The following is a 23451-nucleotide window of genomic DNA, read 5'->3' as shown; positions in this document are numbered from 1 at the left end:
TCTACACAAGTCGTTATGTCAAGTTTTAAGTCGATCTTTCAGTATTTGAGTTAGAAAAAAAAAAAAAAAATGAAAGTGGGTGGATTTTACAATGTCGATGTCGACAATTTTTATTTTGAGTTTGAGGTTTTTATTGTCGAGTTCGACATTTTTATAAAAACAAAAAAATTTGTCGATCTCACCAATAATTATTGTCGGCTTCACTAGTTTTAATTATTGTTGAGTTCAACAATAAAAATATTGAATTCAAAAATAAAAATTGTCCACCTCAACGATGTAAAACCCACTTGTTATCATTTTTTCGAGTTTTTCCAATTAAAATACAAGGAAAGATCAACTTAAAACTTGACATAACGACTTGTGTTGATGATTTTAAAACAAATGAACAATCCTTGATCAACTTTCATCCAAAAACGAAGTAAAACAATTGAAAATTAATATTTTATATACATCTTCAAAATGCTTGAATTCTCAAATCCTTTTCATTGGAATGGAATCTCCAAAACTCAATCAAAATGTCGGAAGTCCAATCTTCTTAGACGAAAATGGTGAGTTTGAATGGTACAGGCAATTTTATCATTTCAATCATGAAAAATGTCTATAGTGGGATTCATGGACTGAGTATAAAAGAGGGATTTGCTAAATGGACTATTTAACTAACCCATAAAAGACAAAGACTAATTAGAAAGAAAATCTTCTATCACGGACCATTAATCTCAAATGAAAAATGTGATCAAGCTTTAATAGCATATCATCTATAGGTTCTCCTAATTACTTATCATTTTATTCATAATTTAGTAAAAGATTCCTCATGGTTCCTTGCCGTAGTGAGTTGTAAGACTCAATGTAATTTAATCTAGTTTCTTTTATTGTATATAGGTAAGTTATCTTTGACTCATCGATTAAAATAATTTAAATCATTTAAAAAACCTATTTTTTAAAAGCAACTAGAAACGTTTATATTTATCACATGCCCTACACATGTTTTCATTTGAATTACTTCGAGAAAATGACCTTTATCATTTGGTGTTGTATATATACATATTTGGGTTATGGTGAGTAGGGCTATCAACGGATAGGTATCCGATCGGATATTGCTATATCCGAATTCGATTCCGAAAAAAAAATACTATCCGAATTCGAATTCGAATCCGATCGGATATCTCTAACAAACATTCGAATTCGAATCCGAAAATATATATCGGATATCCGATAATATCTGACCGATCGAAATTCGCAGTCAAAACCCACGGATTTCATCTGAAAAATCACTCCAGCGGATTTAGATCGGAAAGAGAGAGAGAGAGAGAATGTACCTGAATGCTCGTTGAGCGGAGTAGACGTGTCGGAGTTCGCACAGTTGAACTTGAAACCCACATATTTCCTTCAAAAAATCACTCTTATACTTGTACCTACATCTTTCACTCCCTTTGCACCAAAATGTTCTCTTTGAGACCTCTACAAAACAGCACTTGCATGGCTCCTCCTCAATACGTCCATTGTGTTGCCGATGCTCATCAAACCTGTGATCCAACGGTTGAGAGACGATCAGCCAACTACCAACCCAGCATTTGGGATTTCAATTTCATTCAGTCGTTAAAGAGTGATTATAAGGTGATTACATTAGCCCATAATGTTTTATGGGGAAAATATATGGAAATGGGTAAAATTTTTGGTCAAATTATGTAATTAGATTCGGCACCTAGATATAAAATTTTTTATCAGCAGTTTACCATTATACCCCTTTGATTTTAAAAGATTTGGTTATGCCGACTATATTTGGCCAAAATATTTGGTTACCTCTATAATTATCCTGACTATATATATATATACTAATTTTACTCTTGATTCAGCAGGGGGAGATGTTTGAGAGACGAACCCAGAAGATGGAGAATGTAAGGTGTATGATCAATGCTGAAGGTGTGGGACTGTTAGATCGGTTAGAACTGATCGATGGAATAGGAAGGTTAGGATTGGGGTATTTGTTTGAGAAGGACATCAAGAGAGCGTTTGGATGTCACAGCCAATGAAAACTGCACTCTTGGGACTGAGGAAGGTCTATCTCAAAAAAAAAATTAAAATTCGTTACTATTACAGCATTAAACTCGACGGCCAAGTCTCACGTTTATTTTAGCCAGCCCAATAAGTGAAAAAAAAAAATCGACAGCCCAACTCAACGAACCACCGAAATTAAAAAAAAAAAAAAAAAACACCTGAATCATCTTTACCGATTTCCTTCTCAGCCATCTCTGCGAAAATGAAATCAGATCCAACTGCAAATTCAGTTCTTCCATCCATACCCATTTTCCTCATCTCATCGAAAACGAAACCTGATCCAACTGCAGAGTCAGTTCTTCCATCTTTACCGATTTTCCTTCTTAGCCATCTGTACTAATTTTTGAGTTCGAAGAAGTTTCTTCCATTTCAATCGACGATCTCTCAATCTCCCATTTCAACACCGAACGATCTCTCAATCTCACTCACGTCCCTCAATCTCCCATTTCGGATTGATAACTCACTTCGTCAATGGCTCTAATCTCTCAGAGCTCAAAACGAAGAAGAAATCAAAGCTCAAAACGAAGAAGAAATCAGAGCTCAAGTGGAAAACCTTAAGAACTGAAGCTCACTTATCAGTGCCACCGATCAAACCACTCCAACTCTCATTTGTAAGCAGGGGCGGACCACGATTTTCTTTTAGTGGGGGCAAACTTATAGTTAACTGGAGGGGGAGGGGGCAAAAATTGTAGGGAGATGAGAAAGTGGGGGCAACAAGGTCAAATGGGGCATATCAGTAGTTCTAAATGCAGGGGTATCTCGAATTTAAGCATAAATTCAAGGGTATCTAAAATGCCCAGAAAAGTTGAGTGGGGGCAATTGCCCCCAATGTCTCCTTGCTAGCTCCGCCCCTGTCTGTAAGTCTCTCTCTCTCAAAACCCTAAAAGAACCCCTAAAAAACCACTCTAGATCTCTCTGTATGGTTTGTGTTATTGCCAGCCCTCTTGTAGCATCTTTAATTATGTCTGTATTTTATATTTGATGAATGATGGTTAAGCATCTTAGATCAATAGAGGTGGTTGCATCAATTTCAATGGATATCTGCTTTGGTAGTTCTATTCTTGCATTTATATGATAAATTTGTCGTAGATATCTTTTGTTTTTCTTACACAATTTAAAATAGCAAAACAATAAAATAAAATCTATCAAAAAGTTTAATGAATTTTGTTTGTTTGGCTTTAGTTTCTGTTGTCTCTAATTCTATAATTCGAAAAAAAAAAATGTTGTTGCCCATGTCTTAATTCATAAGGCTTAAGATGCTGATGATGATGTGCTCTTGCCATTGGTACTGCATCCAATGATTGTGTGTATGTGTGTGCGTGTGCTCTTGCCATTGGTACTGCATCATAAGTGAGATTTTTTAATCATTAGTGCTTTTATAACAAGATTAACTTCTTGAATGAGCTTGGAGATAATTGAACAAGACCTCTACAGAGCCATTAAGAGTACTCTCAAGAGTGGCAAGATTATTAGAGAAGTGAATGCTACTGCTGTTACCAATATCTTTAATGACTATATAGACCAATATCTTGCTGCAATGTTCTTTACAAATGCATCTCCAAGCTCCTAGCCAACAGAATGAAGAAGGTGGTTCACCAATTAGTTAATAGCAACCAATCTGCTGCCTTCACCAAAGGGTGTAAGAATCATAGACAACATCTTGCTTTGGAACTCCTAGATGTGCCATTAAAGTTGACCTCAGAAAAGCTTTTGATAATGTCTTTGCCAATCCAACACCTAATCCATTTATAAACTCCCTTTTATATCGATTTCTTGTTTTCTAATCCATTTATAAACTCCCTTTTAGATCCCTGAACAATGTTAGAGTTGAACACTTAGATATTCACTTCCTATCTTGTTGCCCTAAACACCTAAAGTTTATCTAAAGATGGATAAAGTTTGCAATTTTGCCACATTTTAATAGGTTGAAATTTGAAAATGGAAAGACAAAATACCGTCATTAATTCTCGCAATTTTTTACTCTCATGCTTTACAACTTTCCAATCTGGTCTTAGCCAGAAGAGAAACTCAGTTTGTTCAAAAGAAAGAAAAGGTGAAGTCCAATCAGTATTTTTAAAATCAATTAAGAAAATTTTTAAACCCTAAAAACGTGGTAATCTTGGAGGGGTTCTATTCTTTGTATTGTATGATGGTATCGATATACATCTATCTGTGAATGGCTCAAACACCCAATATGGTTTATTGCATATTAACCAAAGATTTGTCTTACTCTATATTGAACTTTCAAACTTCTTATCCCTGAAGAGTGAAGGCAATCCTAACCTGAATTTGTACTCTAATATGTTGTGTAATTTCTTCTTTGGTGCTCATCATCATCATCAAAGCCTCTATCCCTTAAATTGGTGCTAATTTTTTTTTCCTTCTTGCAGACTTAAAATCTTTGTTCCGATCACATTCCTTGCTTTTGCAATCTTGGTACCTGTGAATTGGACTAATGACACACTTGAGCAATCTAAATCTAGTCTGACTTACAGTGAAATAGATAAACTTTCTATTTCAAATATTCCCGAGGGATCACAAACGTGCGTAACCATTTTCTGTTGGTAAGCTGTTGTTTATTTTCAAAATATCATTGGCTAAGATGATGGATACAGACACAGTGCATTTCTTTGATCCCAAAATCCAGGATATGAATGTAGATACAGTTCTTTTAGTGTTTCCATCATGTTAAACTTAAAGAATCCGTTCTTAGAAAAAGTATGTTTTATTATTAAATAAAACATATTAGAAAAATTCCCTGTAAAAAGTATGTTTTATCATTTAGAAACTTCTAAGTGTGAAGGATTTAGTTTAGAAGATAACCAATAAATAAAATAATAAATAAGAAAATTGAAGACGAGGGCATTAGATGATTTTATATGGGTGTGGAAAAAACTTTCAACATTACTAATGTTTCTGTTCAGCCATCTGTACCAATTTTTGATCCGACACATCGGCCTTAACAAAACGTACAAGGAAGACATAGGGTGTAGGGACTGTTATGGTCCATTTAAGTGTGCCCAATATTTCTTTCTCCATGGCCAACATCAGATTTATTTTCAGCATAGCTATTAGCCGTCTAAACCCTCTGTTAATCCTTTATCTTCAGCTCACAAACCCTAAGATATCAGCTCCTAAAACCCATAATTATGGTACCATAAGAGAATCGGGGTGAAGCTTGGGGATGGCAGTCATACCAAGTTTTGGGAGACATACGGTGTAGGGATACCCCTCTAGCTTCACAGTTTTCAGAGTTGTTAGGGTTGTCACAAAAAAAAGGGCTTGCCCATTGCTTCATTCCTAAACAAAATTCGAGAAGGAGGGGGGGAGGTTTGGAGATGGTGGCCTCTTCGTTGGGTTCACTAGAGGGTTGTGTTGAGGAGTGGGGTGGGGGATGGGAGAATTTGGGTGGGCGGAAAAGATGGGGCTTTCTCGATTAGGTCATTCTATTCTTCGTTGTGGATCAAAGCTACCCTAGCTTCCCTTTTATTTGGGGTCCTAGAGTTCTGCCAATGGTTGCGTTCTTCATTTGGTGTGCCTTGGTCATTTCAAAGTGTCTTCGAAGTTTAGGCTCGTTGGCCAACTCATTTTTGGTGTGGAAGGAGCATAATAGCCGTGTCTTTGATGCAAGGAATGCGTCTAAGAGAAGCTTGTTGTGTCGTTCTTGGGTTTTTTATTTTTTAAATTTGTCGATTTCTCATCTTATTTAAACCGATTTCTATCATATCTAATATGGGTTGGATTTGTTGTCTTTGGTTCGTTATGCCTTTGAAGCAAAATGTTTGAGAAGTCAAAAGTTGCCTTCTTTGACTGTGTAATAGAACTGTGTATTTGGATTGTTCTTTCTGGGTAGTTGTTGTTTGGTTGCCTTTCCTTGTTTCTGTTTTTGATGCACATAACGTTATATCAATCTCTTGTTTTCTTTTCCCTAATTCAGTTCAATTTGTAAGCATTTTTCTCACCTTCTTTAGTATAAATTTATCAAGTCAGATAATCAATTGAAAAATGAAAGGTTGATGTTGACAAAGGTCTTTGCTATGTATAGTGCAAGTTTACAATTATGATAAAAGAGAACACTTTCAAAGAACTATCCGGCTTTGAACCAGTGTCTTGTGAGCATTAAAAACACTATGGTTTACATGGTCATATCCCATTTTGTTTTTCTGTTTGAAATTTTAGTAAGGTGATGTTGTTTTTCAGATGGAACAATTAAGCTTTATCACAATGGGGGAAGACCTGCTTCCAAAAAAGGCTTGGTAAGGTGTCCAATGTATTTTAAACTTCTACCAAAACAGGCCACGTAGACACTGTTCTTATGCTATAGGAAGAGGATGCCATTCTGGATCTTGTCTCTAAGAGAAGAGTGTTGATAATCTGACTTAGGCACGTGGCAACTCAATCAACTTACCTGACGTGACAGGCTCAATCAGAATCAGTATTACAGATGTTTGTTTCAATCAGAATCTTGAAGTCTTGCTTTTGATTAATTTGTATATCGCTTTAGTTAGATCTGATTAATCATTGTGATTTTCACTTTTTTCTTTCCCAAATCTGTTCAAGTTCTAATTAATGTGCTTTGAAACCAAATCTGGGGACTTGTATCTAATTAGTTTTGATTCTTGCAGGTTTATCTCACGTTATGTTGTGCTCTGATAGCTTCGGCTGCTGGTTACTCACAATAGTAGGATGCGTCGGAAGTATGATTTGGTTACTCTCAACTCCTCCACATGAGGAGGTAAGCTTGTTATCTCGCTTTTTTGTCACAATTTTTAGTGTTATGAGCTTAATTTTTGAATTTGGTTTACCTTTCTTGATGTACAGAAGACCTGCTTCCAAAAAAAGGCTTGGTAAGGTGTCCAATGTATTTTAAACTTCTACCAAAACAGGCCACATAGACACTGTTCTTATGCTATAGGAACAGGACGCCACTCTAAGAGAAGAGTGTTGATAATCTGACTGTGGCACGTGGCAACTCAATCAACTTACCTGACGTGACAGGCTCAAGAATCATAGATGTGCTCTCCTCGGAATATAAAATTATGAATCTCCATAAAAAGATGCAGTTTTGTATCACGAGAAGAAAAAGATGTCATTGCTGAATGAGATTGCTTGTTCGGATGGGGATTCCGTAACAACGGCCAATTGGATGTTGGAACTTGCAATTCACCGGTCAGAAGAAAAAAAAGAGAATCTGTTGAACGTAAAAGATTTATTTTAACTCCTATGTAATAAATGGCATTGCTCAAAGTTAGATAACCTTGATATACAATAGAAATCATGCTCTGTTCCTTAATAATTATATCCCCTTCATCTGAAGCTATGGCCTAAACTGGGTTGGGTCTGAGTCAGACCCACCCAGATGCATCCATTCCAGATATGAATTTACATTTGCTTTACTGGCATTCTTGATTCCAATAGTTTTCACACTGTATCCATCTGAACAAATCCAGTATTTTCACATACTTCTCTAGCCCAAAGAGATCAATAAACATATTTTCAAATGTCTCAACCATTATCATTGCTGGTTGATAAACCAATTTTAGGATTAAAAATGCTACTAGTAGTTAGGCCCAAAAAATGAGGGTTCCATGGAGTTCAAATCAGAACCAATCTTATTGGGCCTTTGTTTTTTGGATTCCCAAATGAAGCTTAGAATAGAAAAGAAAGATGCGAAAGAACTGTCTCAAGCCGACGAAAAATTGGTATTCGACGGCCTCTAGCCATCGAAAATATGTTATTCGATGGTCTAAAGCCGTCGTTATTGTTGTAAAAAATCTCCAATTCGATGGTTTTGGACCGTCGAATTTATGAAAATTCTATGGTCTCTAACCGTCGAATTTTTTTCGATAAGGCCTAATTCGACGGTCGAGGCTGACGAATAGTTACATAATTTGACGGTTTTGGGCCGTCGAAGCACTACGCTTTAGGCTCCTTAGACAATATGGATATGAGATATCCCAAGGTGCTTAACTCCTATCCCTCAAGTTTTAATTATCAAGCTAAACCATAGTTTTAAATGTTAATCGTAATCATAAAGTTAATTGGCTAGAAACGTGGTTGAGTCAACTCAACTGGATTTTGAGGTAACATGGTCGAAAAACGTGATAGCACCAACTCACTGAGTCAACTCAATTGATCATTTAGTCAATTCACCCCTCAAATTTCAAAAATAGAGTTCGGACCAAGGTTTCAAAACTTGTCTGAGACAAGATTACTTGGCCATGTCATCTTGAAAATGCACCGGGTCAGATTGGAAACTTAACCGAGATAATTAATGTACATATTAAATTTTTGTGAAGCGAAAAAACATTTTTTTATTAGTTTCAAAAATATTTCTAATTATTTAAAAATATTTATAGATTAATATAATTTTTAACTTATACAAATCTGACTGGTGAGTTGCCGACTCGACTCAGTAGAGTGGACATCTGAGTAGAGTCAAGCATTTGAGTTTTTAAAAAAAGTTAAGATGATACTTAAAATTAAAGTTAAGAATACCCAATAGTTGAAGTGATATTTAAATTTCCCAAAAGAGTTAACAATATAAAGTATTCATAAAAGTGCATTATTTCAAAAATGATTAATAAATACCATTTTTAATTTCATGTCTTTTGAAATTACAATTCTATATATTGTAAATAATCTAAAAGATATATAGTTCATTAATTTGATCTAATTATAGAGCTACATATATGTTTATGAGATATTAATGTTTTTAGTGGCTGCATGGATGAGATGGTTAATTTCAAAGCAAGCCTATGTGAAGATGTTTGAGGAATGTTGGGTTTGTATGAAGCTTCTCAATTTGCTTTAGAAGGGGAAATTATCTTTAGATGAAGCCAAAGACTTTACAACTATTTGTCTAAAGAAAATCAAGGGGTCCATAGGGCCAAACCTAGCTAAACAATTGAATCAATCCTTGGAACTTCCCTTGCACTGGAGGATGCCACGATTAGAAGCTAGGAGGTTCGTTGAAGCGTGCAAGAATGAAGATCGCATCCATCCTGATCTACTTGAACTTGCAAATTTGGATTTCAATATGGTGCAAACGGTACACCAGAAAGATATGAGAGATTTGTCGAGGTAAGGCCATACAAATCTTGAAACAAATTAACGAAATTTACGATAATTGGATCCTTATATATGCTCATTTTTTCTTCTTTGTCATGCATTCAGGTCGTGGAGGGATATCGGTCTAGGGTCCCATTCTGAGTTAAAATTTGCTTGAGACAGGTTGATGTAGAATTTTTTTTGGACCATAGGGATTATCTTCGACCCTCAGTTTGGTTATTTTAGGAAACAAATTACAAAAGTTAATGCATTTATAATAACAATTGATGATGTTTATGATGTCTATGGTACCTTGGATGAACTTGAGCTCTTTACTGAGGCGGTTGAGAGGTTCGTATATAATTAATATATGTTCTAATTACCTAACACGCCATTTTACTGTCTTAATTAGTCGTTGTAATTCAAATTTGATTGGTATTTACAGATGGGACATTAACACAATTGAACGACTTCCGAATTATATGAAGATATGTTTCTTATTTTTGTACAATACCGTTAACGAAATGGCTTATGATACTCTTAAGGAACAGGGTTGGGGCATCATACCATACCCAAAGAAAGTGGTAATATTACATCTTCTATCATTTTTTTAATTCATGAGTTTATAATTTTTCTAATAATTTTTTACTTTTTCTCAGTGGGCGGATTTATGCAAATCTTACTTAGTGGAGGCAAAGTGGTATTACAACAAATATACACCCACCCTTTGATGAGTACTTAAATAATGCATTGATTTCATCATCGGGGTCTGTCATACTAGTTCATACTTTTTTCTTTGTAAATAAAGAAATAAAAAAGGAGTCATTAGCATTCTTAGAGAGATTTCCAGATCTTATACGTTGGTCATCCATGATTCTCCGACTTGCTGATGATTTGGGAACTATTCAAAAGTTGGCAGTCACAATTTTGATTGTCGTTATAGTGTACAAGTAAGATTCCTTTACTGAAAAATTGTACTTCTGTTTTCTATTGTAGGCCGAGATTGAAAGGGGTGACGTGCCAAAATCAATCCAATGTTACATGCATGAAACTGGTGTTTCCGAGAAAGTTGCACGTGAACACATTACAAATCTAATCAGTGATTCATGGAAGAAGATGAATAAAGAACGAGTCGATGATTCCCTTTTCTCCCAAACTTTTATAGGAACGGCAGTAGACCTTGCTCAAATTGCTCAGTGCATGTACCAATATGGAGATGGGCACGGTGTTCCAGATCGAGAGACAAAGGATCGAGTCTTCTCATTATTGGTTGAGCCAATTTCACTATTGGAATGATAGAACCTCATAGTGGTCTTGTTGTTGCCTGTTTAATCATAATTTCTACATGTTTGCATTAATATTCAGTTAAACCCAAAAGGTTAAAAGGTGCATTGTTTGTGTGTTGGTTTTCATTTAAGAAACCAATTAGCACTATTGTATGTGCGTGTCGCATCTTATGTACACACCTTTTGAAATAATATTATAGTATGTATGAGGTGTATTGTATTTGTAATATATTTTCCCAAGACTACAAGTCATGCAAGTTTTATCCCCCCAGCACCGAATTATTGTGCATGTTTAGATCCACGAGTTGCCAGTCCATGATTTCTGTGTATTTGAAAAATAAATACATTGGTTTTGTGTAAATTTTCTTTAGAAAATGAAATGTTCATCAAATGTCAAAACATATTTTTATTATTATGTTAGAACATATTTGTGGATAAAAAAAAGAGAAAAATCTACTATGAGTATCTGTATAATAAAAATGAGCGCAATTTCGGGGAATAACATTTGAAGATCCTTAGAGAGACTCCACATTCTCATTGGTCTATGTGTATTGAAAATTATCTCAACGTGGGTAAAATGTATGTATTTTTGTAAATTTGGATACCTTGCAATGCACATGGGCCAATGAGAATGTGGGATCTTTAAAAATGTAATTATTATAAAACATAATAGTGGGTCCCACTCTTTTGGTCACAAAATTTATACCCGCATAGACAATGTATGTATTTTTGTAAATTTGGATATCTTGCAATGCACATGGGCCAATGAGAATGTGGGATCTTTAAAAATGTAATTATTATAAAACACAATAATAGGTCCCACTCTTTTGGTCACAAAATTTATACCCGCATAGATAATGTATCTCGATGATATGTTTTACATTTTTTCTTCTTCCTCTTTTTAAAAATAGTCCTAATTTTATTCTCTTGCTTTTATCATTTAACAATATTACCTCTTCAACTTTATTGTCTTTTATTTTTCTCCCCATTTCTTATAATATGTCTCTAATTTTATTATTTTATTATTTTTTAGACCATTAATCCCAATTATTATTTTTAATAATACCTCTTCAATTTATTTTATTTTATTTTTCTCTTTAACCCTAAAGAGATGGCCATAGACAAACTCTAGTTGTTTATATTTTTATTTTTAAAAATAGATGGGTATACTTTTATTTTTAAAAATAAATAATAATTCAAAAATGTTTAACATTTTGTGTTCACCTACATTCAACACTACTACTACTACTAGACTGTTATTATTATAAGATTAATGTTAGAGTGGCCTTTGAAGAGGACACACGGGGATATCTTGATGTGGTGGCACGTACATGCCTATAGATGTGTTTTCTCTAAGATACAAGTAAAATGCATTTACGGACATGTGCGCTGCCACATCAAGGTATCCCTGTTGAGGTCATTCTAGCACGACTATATATTATTATAATTATCTAAGAGTGCAAATAAACGATTATGACGACGAGTTTTTTTGTTTTTTTTGTTTTTTTTTTTTTGAAAAGTAGTTTTATAATTAATTTGAAAATGCAAGGTTTGGAAGGAGTTATTTTATCTTCAGGGGAGAATGTGTAAACAGAGCATGTGTTCATGGGGTTCTATCTAGCCTTCATCGTTTGTTGGTGGTTCATTGTCCATCAAATTGCTGAAATGTGGACATATTTCCTAGGGATTCCCAAGATAGATTCTAGAAACTCTATATTAATTATCTCAGGGGGAGATTATATTGGCACAGCAAATTTTACTTGCACCACACCAATCCTTTTGAAACTAATATACATATGAATTGGTGTCTTATAAGTAAAATTTAGTGTGTTAATAAAAGCACTCCTATTCAGCTATTCCTTCGGACACCGAGGCTTTTTGGATCATGACCAATAAAAGTCGGTGAGGCAGCCTAAGTTGTCTGTTTCCACGGAAAAGGAATCAACTTTAAATTTTATAATATAAAGTTTAGAAACGCCTTTTTCCGCACTAAGTCAGGAAAGTGTGAGTGTATAATTAGTTTCAAAACCACTCTCAAACACCTAACTGTTCTTGATTTCTACTATTTGCAATGATTTGAAGCTCTTCTCAAACCAAATTACCAGAATCTGAGCAATAAAGAGTATGTACATGTGTTCAAAGTTCAATTCATGCTTTTATCTGATCTCACTATGTTTTTTTTTTTTATATTTTATAATATCTTGTTTTTCTCAATTTAAAAATAGAACTCATTTCAGAATGCAAAAATAGCTTAATTTGTTTAGTATCAATTCGATCTCAAAGTAACAAAATTATGTTTAGACTTAAATTTTTTTTTCTTTCCTGTTAGAAGCTAGATTAATAGATGCTACAATGACATAATATCATTTTATATTAATAAAAACATTTATATTGTTAAAAATCCTTTATATATTGGAAAACAAAACACTTAAACCCACAGAATTATGCACTTAACAGGGAAATTCGAAACAGGGATTGTGTTGGTTCATGTTGAATTCACATGGGAGGAGTCTAGTTTTAAAACTATAAGGGTAGTAGAATCTTATGAAATATATGGTCCTTAGGATTTGCACCAATAGATTCAATTTTGTGGATATAAAGACACCAAACTTAGAACTTATAGCTCACAACTCTAATAGTATTTATGCAAATCACTTGTTTGGGCACACTTAAACATAGATGTTAACACATGGAGTGACTACATTAAAAAGGGGTAAATTCGACACTAAGGTCACTTGAAATTGTTGAACTTCTTACTTAGTTAGGGCATTTCCTTACTTGTTTTTATATTGAGAGAAAGAAAAGATTACAGATTTGGAGAATTTACAAGTATACCCTCATATTCTACAAACACCAAAACTGCTAAACACACACCCATAGACAAACAATGAACACCTAACAACAAGGTTTGTTAAATTTAACCAAATTCGATAGACCTTGGTGTCGAATTTCCCCCTCTTTTATTTTTTTTTCACGTAGTGTGTTAATGATATGTTGAGCGACAATCAAAATTGTGACTGCCAACTTTTGAATAGTAAAACTAATTCAGATCATCATCGACATTGTCTACAATGTATTTCAATTAATGGTCATGATCGATTGTAAACTTTGTGGATAAATGCAGAGATATAGAAATTAAGAAATGGACTTTGGGTAAGTCGAATTCGTTCCACAAGGACAGTTTGGATTCAAAAACTCATTCGGATAAAAAGGCCAAAATAGAATTAGAAAACGGATTCTTTAAAAATCAAATTGATTTGTAAAAACTGAGAAGTAAGTAGCAACTAATTTGTAAATAAAATTAAAACTAACAACAGAGATTGAAGATATAAGGAAAAGAGCTTAGAGAGGTCAATTCAACCTTTGCAATTCATCCAAAATGCTGATTTATTCTATTTATAACTCAATCCATGTAGCAAGTCATTACTCGTGGATCGGAAGATAAATCGAATTAAACATTGATGGTAACCAAAGAGTATTCATAAGAATCCCAAACTTAAATAAGATTAGCTGACTTATACTTCAATTCTTCACATAGCATGATTGTTTTTAAGCTTATCTAAGTAACAATCATCTAAGCTTGATTTGAATGTATAAGTTTGCTGATCTTATCCTAAGAGGATTCTCAGAATTAACTTGTAAAGCAGAAAGAAAGAATTAAAACAACATAAGTAGGATGAAATTGCTCTGGCATTCTTGACCTCTCTAAAGAGAGTCTAGTCGATTATCACAAGAGTCATATTGCAACAGTAATAAAAGTAAGAAAATAATAGATGGAGAAGATAATGTGAAACAGTGTTGCAATGTACTTTTTTCTTTGATGGTCTCTCAAAAGAGTTACAATAGATGTTCTCACTACACTCAAAAGCTTACCCAAAGGAAAATTATAGAGAATTTAGGAAAGAAAAACAAGAAATTACAAAAGAGAAGAAGGTCCTTTTCTTTGAAATCACTCTTCCAAATTATAATGTTCGTATTCGAGTAATCGGAGTGATTTGACGGATAATTTGATTCAAATGACCCAATCAGCTACAACTACCAAAGCAATCAGAAGTTTCTGTGCGAATCTCGAGGATAAATTCCTCGAGATGACTGCGGTACGGTCTTGACTAGCCGCGAAGCGGTGACGTGGCACTTAAATCAGTTTTGCTTCGGCTAATTGTTCCCTCTTTGCTCGCATGTTGTAATAGTAAATATTACACCTTTTGTTGGTTTCCGAATATACGCTTTTCACCTAAAATCAGTAATAAACTATTGTTAGCTACATTAATTTGGGATTTGAATGTAATTTATTATTATTTTAAGGGAACTAGTATTTAAACTTTGATAATCTTGGTGAAATTACGGTCCCAAAGTAAAATTATCGGGACCTTATCAATGTAGAAAACTCCTTGGATCATATATGACTAAAAAAAATGAGGAATTAATTGAATTTAATAAGTTCTGAATAATAAAAGAAGTTCATATGTTTCATGATTTAATGGTTGGATATATTACAGATAACAAGAAAGAGCGAAGCAATGGCTGACCCACTCATGAGTGCTATACTTCAACTCCTTGTGCAACAAGTATATACTTCCCTTGAAAATCAGAAAAAATTCTTAACTGAATACAGAACTGAATTAAATGAAATGATGGAAAAGTTTGATGTAATGAAGAACTTTCTGTACGACATTGAAAAGCTTCAGAGTAATCATGGTCCCTACCATTCTGTCAAGAAATTCATGGATAAATTGAGGGAATTTGTTTATGATGTCGATGACATACTAATAGATTGCCGGATTCGAGCTTCCATGCATCGGAAATTGTCTCCAAGTGAATTAGTATTTCGAAGTGGAAAGGGAAAGGAGTTGATGGAAATTAAAAAACGCATCGAACAGTTGGAGAAGCAAATGAACACTTACCTACATCCGATCATAGCTCAGATGGCTCACAAGAGTAGCGAAGAAAGTAACAGAAATATGGGATGCACCACAAAAAATTTAAAGCAATCAGAGGTAATCGGCTTGATAGAGGACACGGAAAATATAAAACAATGGATTGTTCCCATAAACGGAGAGCAAAATCGAATTGGAATTGTGGGGATGGGTGGTGTGGGTAAAACAACGATTGCTCATAAGATCTTCTATGATGAACAAGTTGGCAACCATTTTGAGAAGAGGATTTGGGTGTCGATGTCTCAAAATGTTGACGTGAGAGAGGTCATGAGGAGTATATTGGAACAATTGGGAGAGGATGACATTAGATCTGCTCGAGGTGATCACTTGATCAAAATTCATCAAGCTCTCCAAAATGAGACTTATCTCATCGTGATGGATGATGTATGGAGTGCCGAAGGTTGGTGGGATCAAATATCCGAGGGCCTACCAAAAGGGGAAGGATGTAGTAGTTGCATCATAATCACAACAAGAAAAAAAGAAGTTGTGAAAAGCATGGGAGTTGTGAAAGAACGGATTCACCGACCAAAAGTTCTTGATGTAAATGAGAGTTGGTTATTATTCCACAAAGTTGTGTCTTCAGCAAGCAGAGGCAAACGTTTGAATTGTCATCTGGAAGAAGTTGGGAAGGAAATTGTGAAGAAATGTGGTGGTCTTCCACTAGCAATCAAGAGAATAGGAAAATTTCTGTCGACAAAAGGCGAATCCCCTGCCGAGTGGAAAAAGATTGACAATGATTTTCGCAATATGTTGGCGAACGAAATAGACCGTTTTTCACTAATGGCATCTCTACAACGGAGCTATGATGATCTTCCGGCTCATCTAAAATATTGTATCCTATGTTTCTCTATTTATCCCGAAGACTATGAGATCAATGCTGAACAGTTGGTTTATTGGTGGGCCGGAGAAAGTTTCGTCAGTGGAAATGACCCTAAAACCGCATTAGAATTGGCCTTTGACTGCTTATCAGAACTGAATAGTAGATGCCTAGTTGAAGTTGTGAATCAGAGGGGTTACGATGGAAGAGTCTATAGCTGCAAAATGCACAAAATTGTGTGGCATATGATCATTAGAATGGCCAAAAAAGAGGCATTCTGTTGCTTTGATCAAAGAAACAGGCAAGTATTTGATGTAAATTCTCTCCATTTGGGTTTTACAAGTGAAATTAATGTGAATCCACTGAAAAAAAGTAATTCAAAGCTACGGGCCTTGCTAGGCTTTCAGTTCAATTTCTGTTGGAATAGTGAATTGGCGACAGTAAAGTCTCTCAGAGTGTTGGATCTTTCACACAATAAGCTAAAAGGTTTTAATATTAAGGATTTATTAGACTGGATCATATCGCAAAAACGGCTAGCATATCTCAACCTGCAAGGAGTTGTTGGACTGAAAGGGCTGCCAAATTCGATCAACGAACTCCGAAACCTTCAATTTTTGGTCTTGAGCGAGTGCAATGGCCTAGAAAGGCTTCCTCCTTCCATCACAAGTTTACAAAAGCTTACAGTATTGGACATTGGGAATTGCTCTTCTCTTCAAAACCTTCCACAGGGATTGGGGAAACTCTCCAATCTTCAAGTGTTATCCGGATTCAAGCTACCAAGCCCAGGTTACAATGGCTGTTGCCTTGGCGAGCTCAAGGGGTTGAGCCAACTCAGAATCTTACGAATAAACATTAGTGGGAGAGATGAAGTTGGAGAGGATGAACTTGATGTCCTGTCACATCTCCATCAACTTCAGGTTTTATCATTCGGCACAAAAGATTGTGTGGATAAACAGATTCTACAAAAGCTGGATAAGCTTTGTCCGCCCCCACATCTGCAAGAGCTTGATATTCAGTACTACAATGGAGACATTCTTCCAAAATGGGTCAATCCTTCATCCCTTCCCGAGCTCATATTTCTTTGTATCAAGAATGGTGAAGTACAACGCATGAGTCCTGACTTCTATGGTAGTATGGACGGAACTTGGAAAATAGAAGGCCTGTGTTTGAAGAACTTGCCAAAACTGAAGGTGGAGTTGGAGATTTTGCGGGGTGTGATGCCGTTATTAAGGTATGAGGAAGTTCATGACTGTCCTATGTTGCAGTCATCATCTGCTTGTCAAGTTGACAACCCTGACTTCGAGAGGAAAGAAGCGGAAGAGATTGAAGATGGAACGATTGAGAACAGGCATGAGGAAAAGAACGAATACAAATATTCCTTTGAGGAAGAAAGCGAAGATGAATTTTCCTCTGAATTGCCTAATTATGAGGAGAATATGCCTACTATTCCCACAAAAACAACTGCTTCTTTGATAGGTATGAGTTTGAACGATCTCCAATATATTATCTCGTTGTGCTTGTCTTGAATTTGGCTTAGTTAATACTTTTCTTTAACACTTACCGCTTGAAACAGGACCCGTAGACGTAGATTTGACTAAAGGATCTATCACTTACAAACAGATAGTAGAAGGTACTCGAAATTTCAGTCCTGAGATGGAGATTGGCAGAGGAGGTTTCGGGACAGTTTATAAGGTTTTGTATCTGTGGAAGCATAAATCACTTTGGATTTTTCACTGGCTACATTATATGCCAAAAATGTTGTTATTTAACTTGAATGCAGGCTGAACTGCAAAATGGGAGTGTAGTCGCAGTGAAGAGGTTTTCACGAAGCTCAAAGCAAGGAACCCATGAATTCAATAATGAAGCAACTTTCCTTTCTTCCTTGGAACATCCAAATCTTGTCCGACTTTTGGGATGCTTTTCACCTGGTGACAATCGTCGAGGCCCTTTCTCCAAGATTTGGGGTCGGCAAAAAAATTTGTATATAGCGAATGACGAATATTTTCTAATATACGAGTACATGGAAAATGGTTCCCTCTGTCGTCTACTTGGTAATCCAGAATAGCCTATCTATGATTTGTCTAAATACACCATATTTTTTTTCTTTTAGAAAATTTTAGCGTCCAGTGGCATTGGTCTCAAATGAACCAATGAGATAGTGATGTGGGAAGACAGATACAGATTACCGAAACAATTGGTTTTCCTTTACTTTCTCTTTTTTATTTTTCAAAAACGGAAATTGATTCCTCCTATAGCCTATATCTCTTTCACATGTCACGATCTCATCTGTTGTATCCAATGATGTTGGACCCTACAAGACTTGGGAGATGACCAAATGTTAACAATTTACGAGTTTATGGAAAACAATTCTCTCCAACATGCTTTATTTGGTAATCCAGAGCAACCTCTCATTGATTGTTTAATTTTAATTTCCCCTTAAAATGTGATGAGTAGAGATTGGGTGATCAACAGGTCCAGGATCCGAGTTGTTACTTAACTGGGAAACAAGGTATAAGATTTGCCTTGGAATAGCGAAGGGCTTAGCTTACCTCCATGGAGAATTGGAACTGAAGATTGTTCATAAGGATATCAAGCCCAGCAATGTTTTGTTAGACAGAAACCTCAATGCTAAGATATCTGATTTTGGATTGGCTAGAGAATATGATGTGCAAAACACACAAACGACCAGAGCAGGAGGAACACAGTAATCAAACAAATCCTCAATTTTACATTCAAAATTTTCACTTTCATTGAGACAATATAAACGCCTTCCCAATCTGTTTTTCTCTTGCAGTGGATACATGGCACCTGAGTATGCAATGCGAGGTATATTAACAGAAAAAATAGATGTTTACAGCTTTGGAGTCGTCACCCTAGAAATTGTTAGCGGGAAGAGTAATGCAGGGGAGCATCCGAATGAGATGGAATTCCTTTTGGACAAGGTATTATATTATTAGCATATATATATTTGCTTATCATGGGTATCCCCACCCTTCAGGTGAGATTAATCCCGTGGTCACATGCACCACCCCTTCGGAAAGTCCTACATGCAATTAGTTGGGTCAACTGGACCCTGGAGGGTGGCCCCAAGGAATTCATTGCTTTGTGGGGTTTCGAACACTTGACCTACCCTTCTTGAGGAGCTTATCAAGGCTTGGCTTGCCACTAGGCCAACCCCTTGGGTTCAAGGGGTTACTCGGCCTAATATGAAAACAACACATCTCACTATATTATTGTAAATATATGAACCACTAATCAGATTATGTTATGGTGTGAGACTACAGGCCTACGTTTTGCGCAAGGAGGAGAAGCTTTTGGATTTGGTTGATGGAGCTGTTGTAGATGGACCGGGCTATTCAGAGGATCAAGCAAGCATGATGTTGGAATTAGCAATGAAGTGCACTGATTGGTCCCCTACGCTCAGACCTACAATGTCTGAAGTGGTGAGCATTCTTGAAGGCAACAAAACTATAGAGGAGGTTTCTGCCACTAACCAATCCATCTCAACCAATCCCCATGATAATCCTTCTCTCTCTACTGGAAAGCCCAGCACTTCCACTTGGAAAATGGGCTGGCTGAGACGTAAAAAATTACCCAAATATGGTGAGAACTTTACACTTACTGATATGGCTACCCACTCACATTCCCACTAGGCACTTAATGATAATTTTTGTTTATTTAACACATTTCCCTTCAAACAGAACTCCAGGGTCCAGAGCTTATAAAAAAATCTATTACCTTTCAACAACTAGTAGATGCTACTCAAAATTTCAGCCCTGCCAATGTAGTTGGCAAAGGAGGTTCAGCAACAGTATACAAGGCATTCTTTCTTTTATGGAAGCTTACATCTTTTTAGCCCCTTTTTTTTCATTTGTTTCATATATTAGCCAAATGCATCGTTTCCCATGAATGCAGGCTGAATTGAAAGATGGGCTCGTACTGGCAGTGAAGAAACTTTATCAAAAGTCAATGCAAGGAACTCGTGAATTTATGAGTGAAGTAACTGTCCTTACTTCCTTGAAACACGAAAATCTTGTCCAACTTTGGGGCTGGTGTTTAGGAGATGACCAACTCTTGCTAATTTACGAGTACATGGAAAACAATTCCCTCGCCCATACTTTATTTGGTAATCTATAACAACCTCTCATGGATTGTTTAGGTGCCCCATGTTTTTTCCCCCATAAAACGTGATGAGTGGAGATTTGGTGATCAACAGGTACAGGATCCAACTTGTTATGTAATTGGCAAACAAGGTATAAGATTTGCCTTGGAATAGCAAAGGGCTTAGCTTACCTCCATGGAGAATCAGAACTGAAGATTGTTCATAGGGATATCAAGGCCGGCAATGTTTTGCTTGACAGAAACCTCAATGCTAAGATATCTGATTTCGGATTGGCTAGGGCATATGACGTGGAAATCACACAAATGACCAAATTTGGCGGAACACAGTAAGTAAACAAATCCTCTTTTTACCACATCAATTTTACATTCGAGCATATCACTTTCATTGTGAAAATGTAGTCTTAATAGCACTTCCCAATTTGGATGCAAGAGTTGTGATTCATGAATACTTCTAACATGGTTTGGTTGTTTCTAGGTTATTTAGATATTTCCCCAATCTATTTTATATTGTAATTTTTGTTTCTCTTGTAGTGGATACATGGCACCTGAATATGCAATGCGGGGTATAATAACAGAAAAAATAGATGTTTACAGCTTTGGAGTCGTCACCCTAGAAATTGTTAGCGGGAAGAGTAATGCAGTTGAGAATCCAAATGAGGAGACGGAATTCCTCTTGGACAAGGTATTATATTATTAGCAACAAAATATGTTACCATGCTTCAGGATTTGTAAAGTTAATGCAAATGAGTTTCGCTCTCCCTCTACCTAATATATATATATATATATATATATATATATATAAATATATATATATATATATATATATATATATATATATATATATATATATATATATATATTTTCTTATCATGGGTATCCCCACCTTTCGGGTGAGACTAATCCCATGGTCACGTGCACCACCCTTTCGGAAAGTCCTACATGCAATTAGTTGAGTCGAGGGTCAACTGGACCCTGGAGGGTGGCCCCAAGGAATTCATTACTTCGTGGGGTTTCGAACACTTGACCTACCTTCTTAAGGAGCTTGTCAAGGCTTGGCTTGCCACTAGGCCAACCTCTTGGGGTTACTCTGCCTAATATATTATTGTAGATATATGAACCACTAATCAGATTATGTTATGGTGTGAGACTACAGGCCTATGTTTTGCGCAAGGAGGGGATGCTTTTGGATTTGGTCGATGGAGCTGTTGTAGATGGACCGGGCTATTCAGAGGATCAAGCAAGCATGATGTTGGAATTAGCAATGATGTGCACCGATCAGTCCCCTACGCTCAGACCTACAATGTCTGAAGTGGTGAACATTCTTGAAGGCAAAAAAACTATAGCGGAGGTCTACCGCTAAACAATCCATCTCAACCAATCCCCAATATAATCCTTCTCTCTCTACTGGAAAGCCCAGCACTTCCAATGGTGTAGTTGTTGCATAGAGTGGGATGGAACTTAAGCTCTTCCTTACTGATTTGGTTATATATGTACTTGGTGAATCAGCTACTTGTGCTTGTATTTGTTTTGTGCTTTGATATCTGTTTGTTGTATCTAGTATTGGTAATGGAAGAATATATGGTACCTAGGGGTCGTTTGTTAAATAAGTGTTAATAGACTATAATTGTGGAAATTGTATAAGTGTTAAGAATGTTGTCTGTTTACCTGTTTGAATAGTGTTGAATTGATTCAAATTAAATATTGCAACAACAAAATATTGTTGGTTAGTTACTACTAAAAGCTGATAAAATGACCATATTACCCTTTTCAATCACAATATACTCTATTTGATTATTTTAGTTGTTAATTCAATCACACATAATGAAAAGAGCATAAATGTAAAAGATAATATGTTTTGATATTCTAAATTATGTACATAATTCATTATACCAAAATTTTAAATTACAAGATAATAACGTTCTTATTCAATTTTAAATTTGTTCATACAACACGCACAATCTTCTCTCTTGTAGTAGCAATTGGAGCAGTCCACTATCTTATTTCAAAGATGAAAGAACTTAATTTTGGGTGAATAATTTTCGATGGAAATGAATGATGGGTAATTATAAAAACATCTCGCGAATTAATAAGGGCAAACCAATTATTTTTGTCTTATATAGGTTAAAATTTTTGGAATGAGCCAATTTTTGTATGGATGATCTATATGGCCTGGAGATAATCCTCACCAAAAATCAGTCCATTCCGAAACTTCTAATCTCATTAAAATTGATTTTCAAAAAAAAAAAAATGGAAGATTTACAGTTCTTAAACTTATTTTGATGGGGTTAGAAATTTCAAGATGGGCTGATTTTTGGTGAAGAAGATCTCCTCATCATAGAGATCATTCTCACCAAAAATCAGCTCATTCCAAATCTTTTAACCCATATAAGATAAAATAATTCGACTATGGTTTGGATTGTCCTTATTAATAAGTGGGATGCTTATATAATTATTCATGAAAGATAGATGAGGATATGATAGGTAATATCCTTTTAAGTATAAGGGTATACTGGTCCTTGATAAAAAAGACTGGTACTTACCAATTCAACAAAAAAAAAAAAAAAAAATTAAGTGAGTCAACTTCACTTATTTTTCAGTTGTAAGTGCCCAAAAATAGAGTAAAAAACATGTTGATTTGTCAATAAGTGTTGAGTTATTTTCTTTCAACATTAAATGCTGAAAATAAGCGCGAACGAATAACCCAAGTTTTATGTAAATACTTCTTTTTTAATTTTGGACTTATTTTGAGTTGATTCCTCTGAGTGCTTCCGGCTCTGATGGGGAGTGAGAAACGCTCATTCTATCATTTGGTCAATGCTGTGAAAAAGTATTTGCCCAAAGTGCAATTTTTCCGTCACATATTATGGTGCGATTCTAATATTACCCTCAACTCCTCAAAAGTAACAAAACCCATTATCGTTTTTTTTTACTCAAACCTCAAAACAGAAACTGAGAGAGAGAGTCTCTCGTTTGGAACCCTCGACAGAACCCTCAAGAGCAGATCTCTCTCCCTCCGGAAGAATCACCTACGCCTGGCGATTACGACGGTGAGTTGTCCACGGCAAAAGCTTAAGAAAGCCAGAGCTTCTTCCCATACAACTCTCTTCCTCTCTCTACTATGGTCCAATCAGAGGAGAACATCATCCTTTCAAATCTCTCTTGGACCGTTCAATCTATCTGATCT

General features: G+C 35.6%; 1 protein-coding gene, 1 long non-coding RNA gene and 1 pseudogene across 9 annotated transcripts; all 3 read left to right on the top strand.

Annotated features, from left to right (window-relative positions):
* The first annotated feature begins 1476 nt into the window (after positions 1-1476).
* On the top strand, positions 1477-10637 carry LOC147392060 (myrcene synthase, chloroplastic-like; annotated as a pseudogene). The gene is made up of 8 exons (XR_015182958.1): positions 1477-1614; positions 1857-2028; positions 7970-8017; positions 8759-9138; positions 9232-9456; positions 9551-9689; positions 9765-10023; positions 10102-10637. The product of XR_015182958.1 is annotated as a myrcene synthase, chloroplastic-like (transcript).
* LOC147392061 (uncharacterized) lies at positions 2203-7351 on the top strand. Of its 7 annotated transcripts, none has more exons than XR_015183237.1 (5): positions 2203-2666; positions 4446-4598; positions 6256-6501; positions 6681-6790; positions 6877-7351. It is a non-coding gene; the product is annotated as an uncharacterized LOC147392061 (long non-coding RNA). The 7 variants fall into 7 exon arrangements; XR_015183235.1 differs by having other exon boundaries at positions 4446-4619; positions 6256-6490; XR_015183234.1 differs by having other exon boundaries at positions 4446-4619.
* A 1764-nt stretch (positions 10638-12401) lies between the features above and the next one.
* LOC147392059 (disease resistance RPP13-like protein 4) lies at positions 12402-21921 on the top strand. The gene is made up of 12 exons (XM_086460128.1): positions 12402-12513; positions 14891-17621; positions 17719-17837; positions 17926-18196; positions 18618-18849; positions 18940-19087; positions 19430-19748; positions 19847-19965; positions 20061-20271; positions 20362-20593; positions 20799-20949; positions 21421-21921. The coding sequence occupies exons 2-12, from the start codon at positions 14912-14914 to the stop codon at positions 21625-21627; spliced, it is 4719 nt and encodes a 1572-aa protein (XP_086316254.1). The 5' UTR covers positions 12402-12513; positions 14891-14911; the 3' UTR covers positions 21628-21921.
* Positions 21922-23451: the final 1530 nt, after the last annotated feature.

This window comes from Akebia trifoliata, chromosome 11 (genome assembly GCF_017979445.1).
Source record: "Akebia trifoliata isolate Shusen 1 chromosome 11, ASM1797944v1, whole genome shotgun sequence".
NCBI classification, from domain to species: domain Eukaryota; kingdom Viridiplantae; phylum Streptophyta; class Magnoliopsida; order Ranunculales; family Lardizabalaceae; genus Akebia; species Akebia trifoliata.
The sequence above is the reverse complement of the archived record's forward strand: the minus strand, read 5'-3'. Positions and strand labels throughout refer to the sequence as shown.

What these genes read in the sequence shown, in the direction of transcription:
- LOC147392059 (XM_086460128.1), top strand. Translation starts at nt 14,912, where the DNA reads ATGGCTGACCCACTCATGAGTGCTATACTTCAACTCCTTGTGCAACAA. An exon ending in GTTTCGGGACAGTTTATAAG is followed by an intron (nt 17,838 to 17,925) that starts GTTTTGTATCTG and finishes ACTTGAATGCAG; the next exon opens with GCTGAACTGCAAAATGGGAG. An exon ending in TGGAATTCCTTTTGGACAAG is followed by an intron (nt 19,088 to 19,429) that starts GTATTATATTAT and finishes GTGAGACTACAG; the next exon opens with GCCTACGTTTTGCGCAAGGA.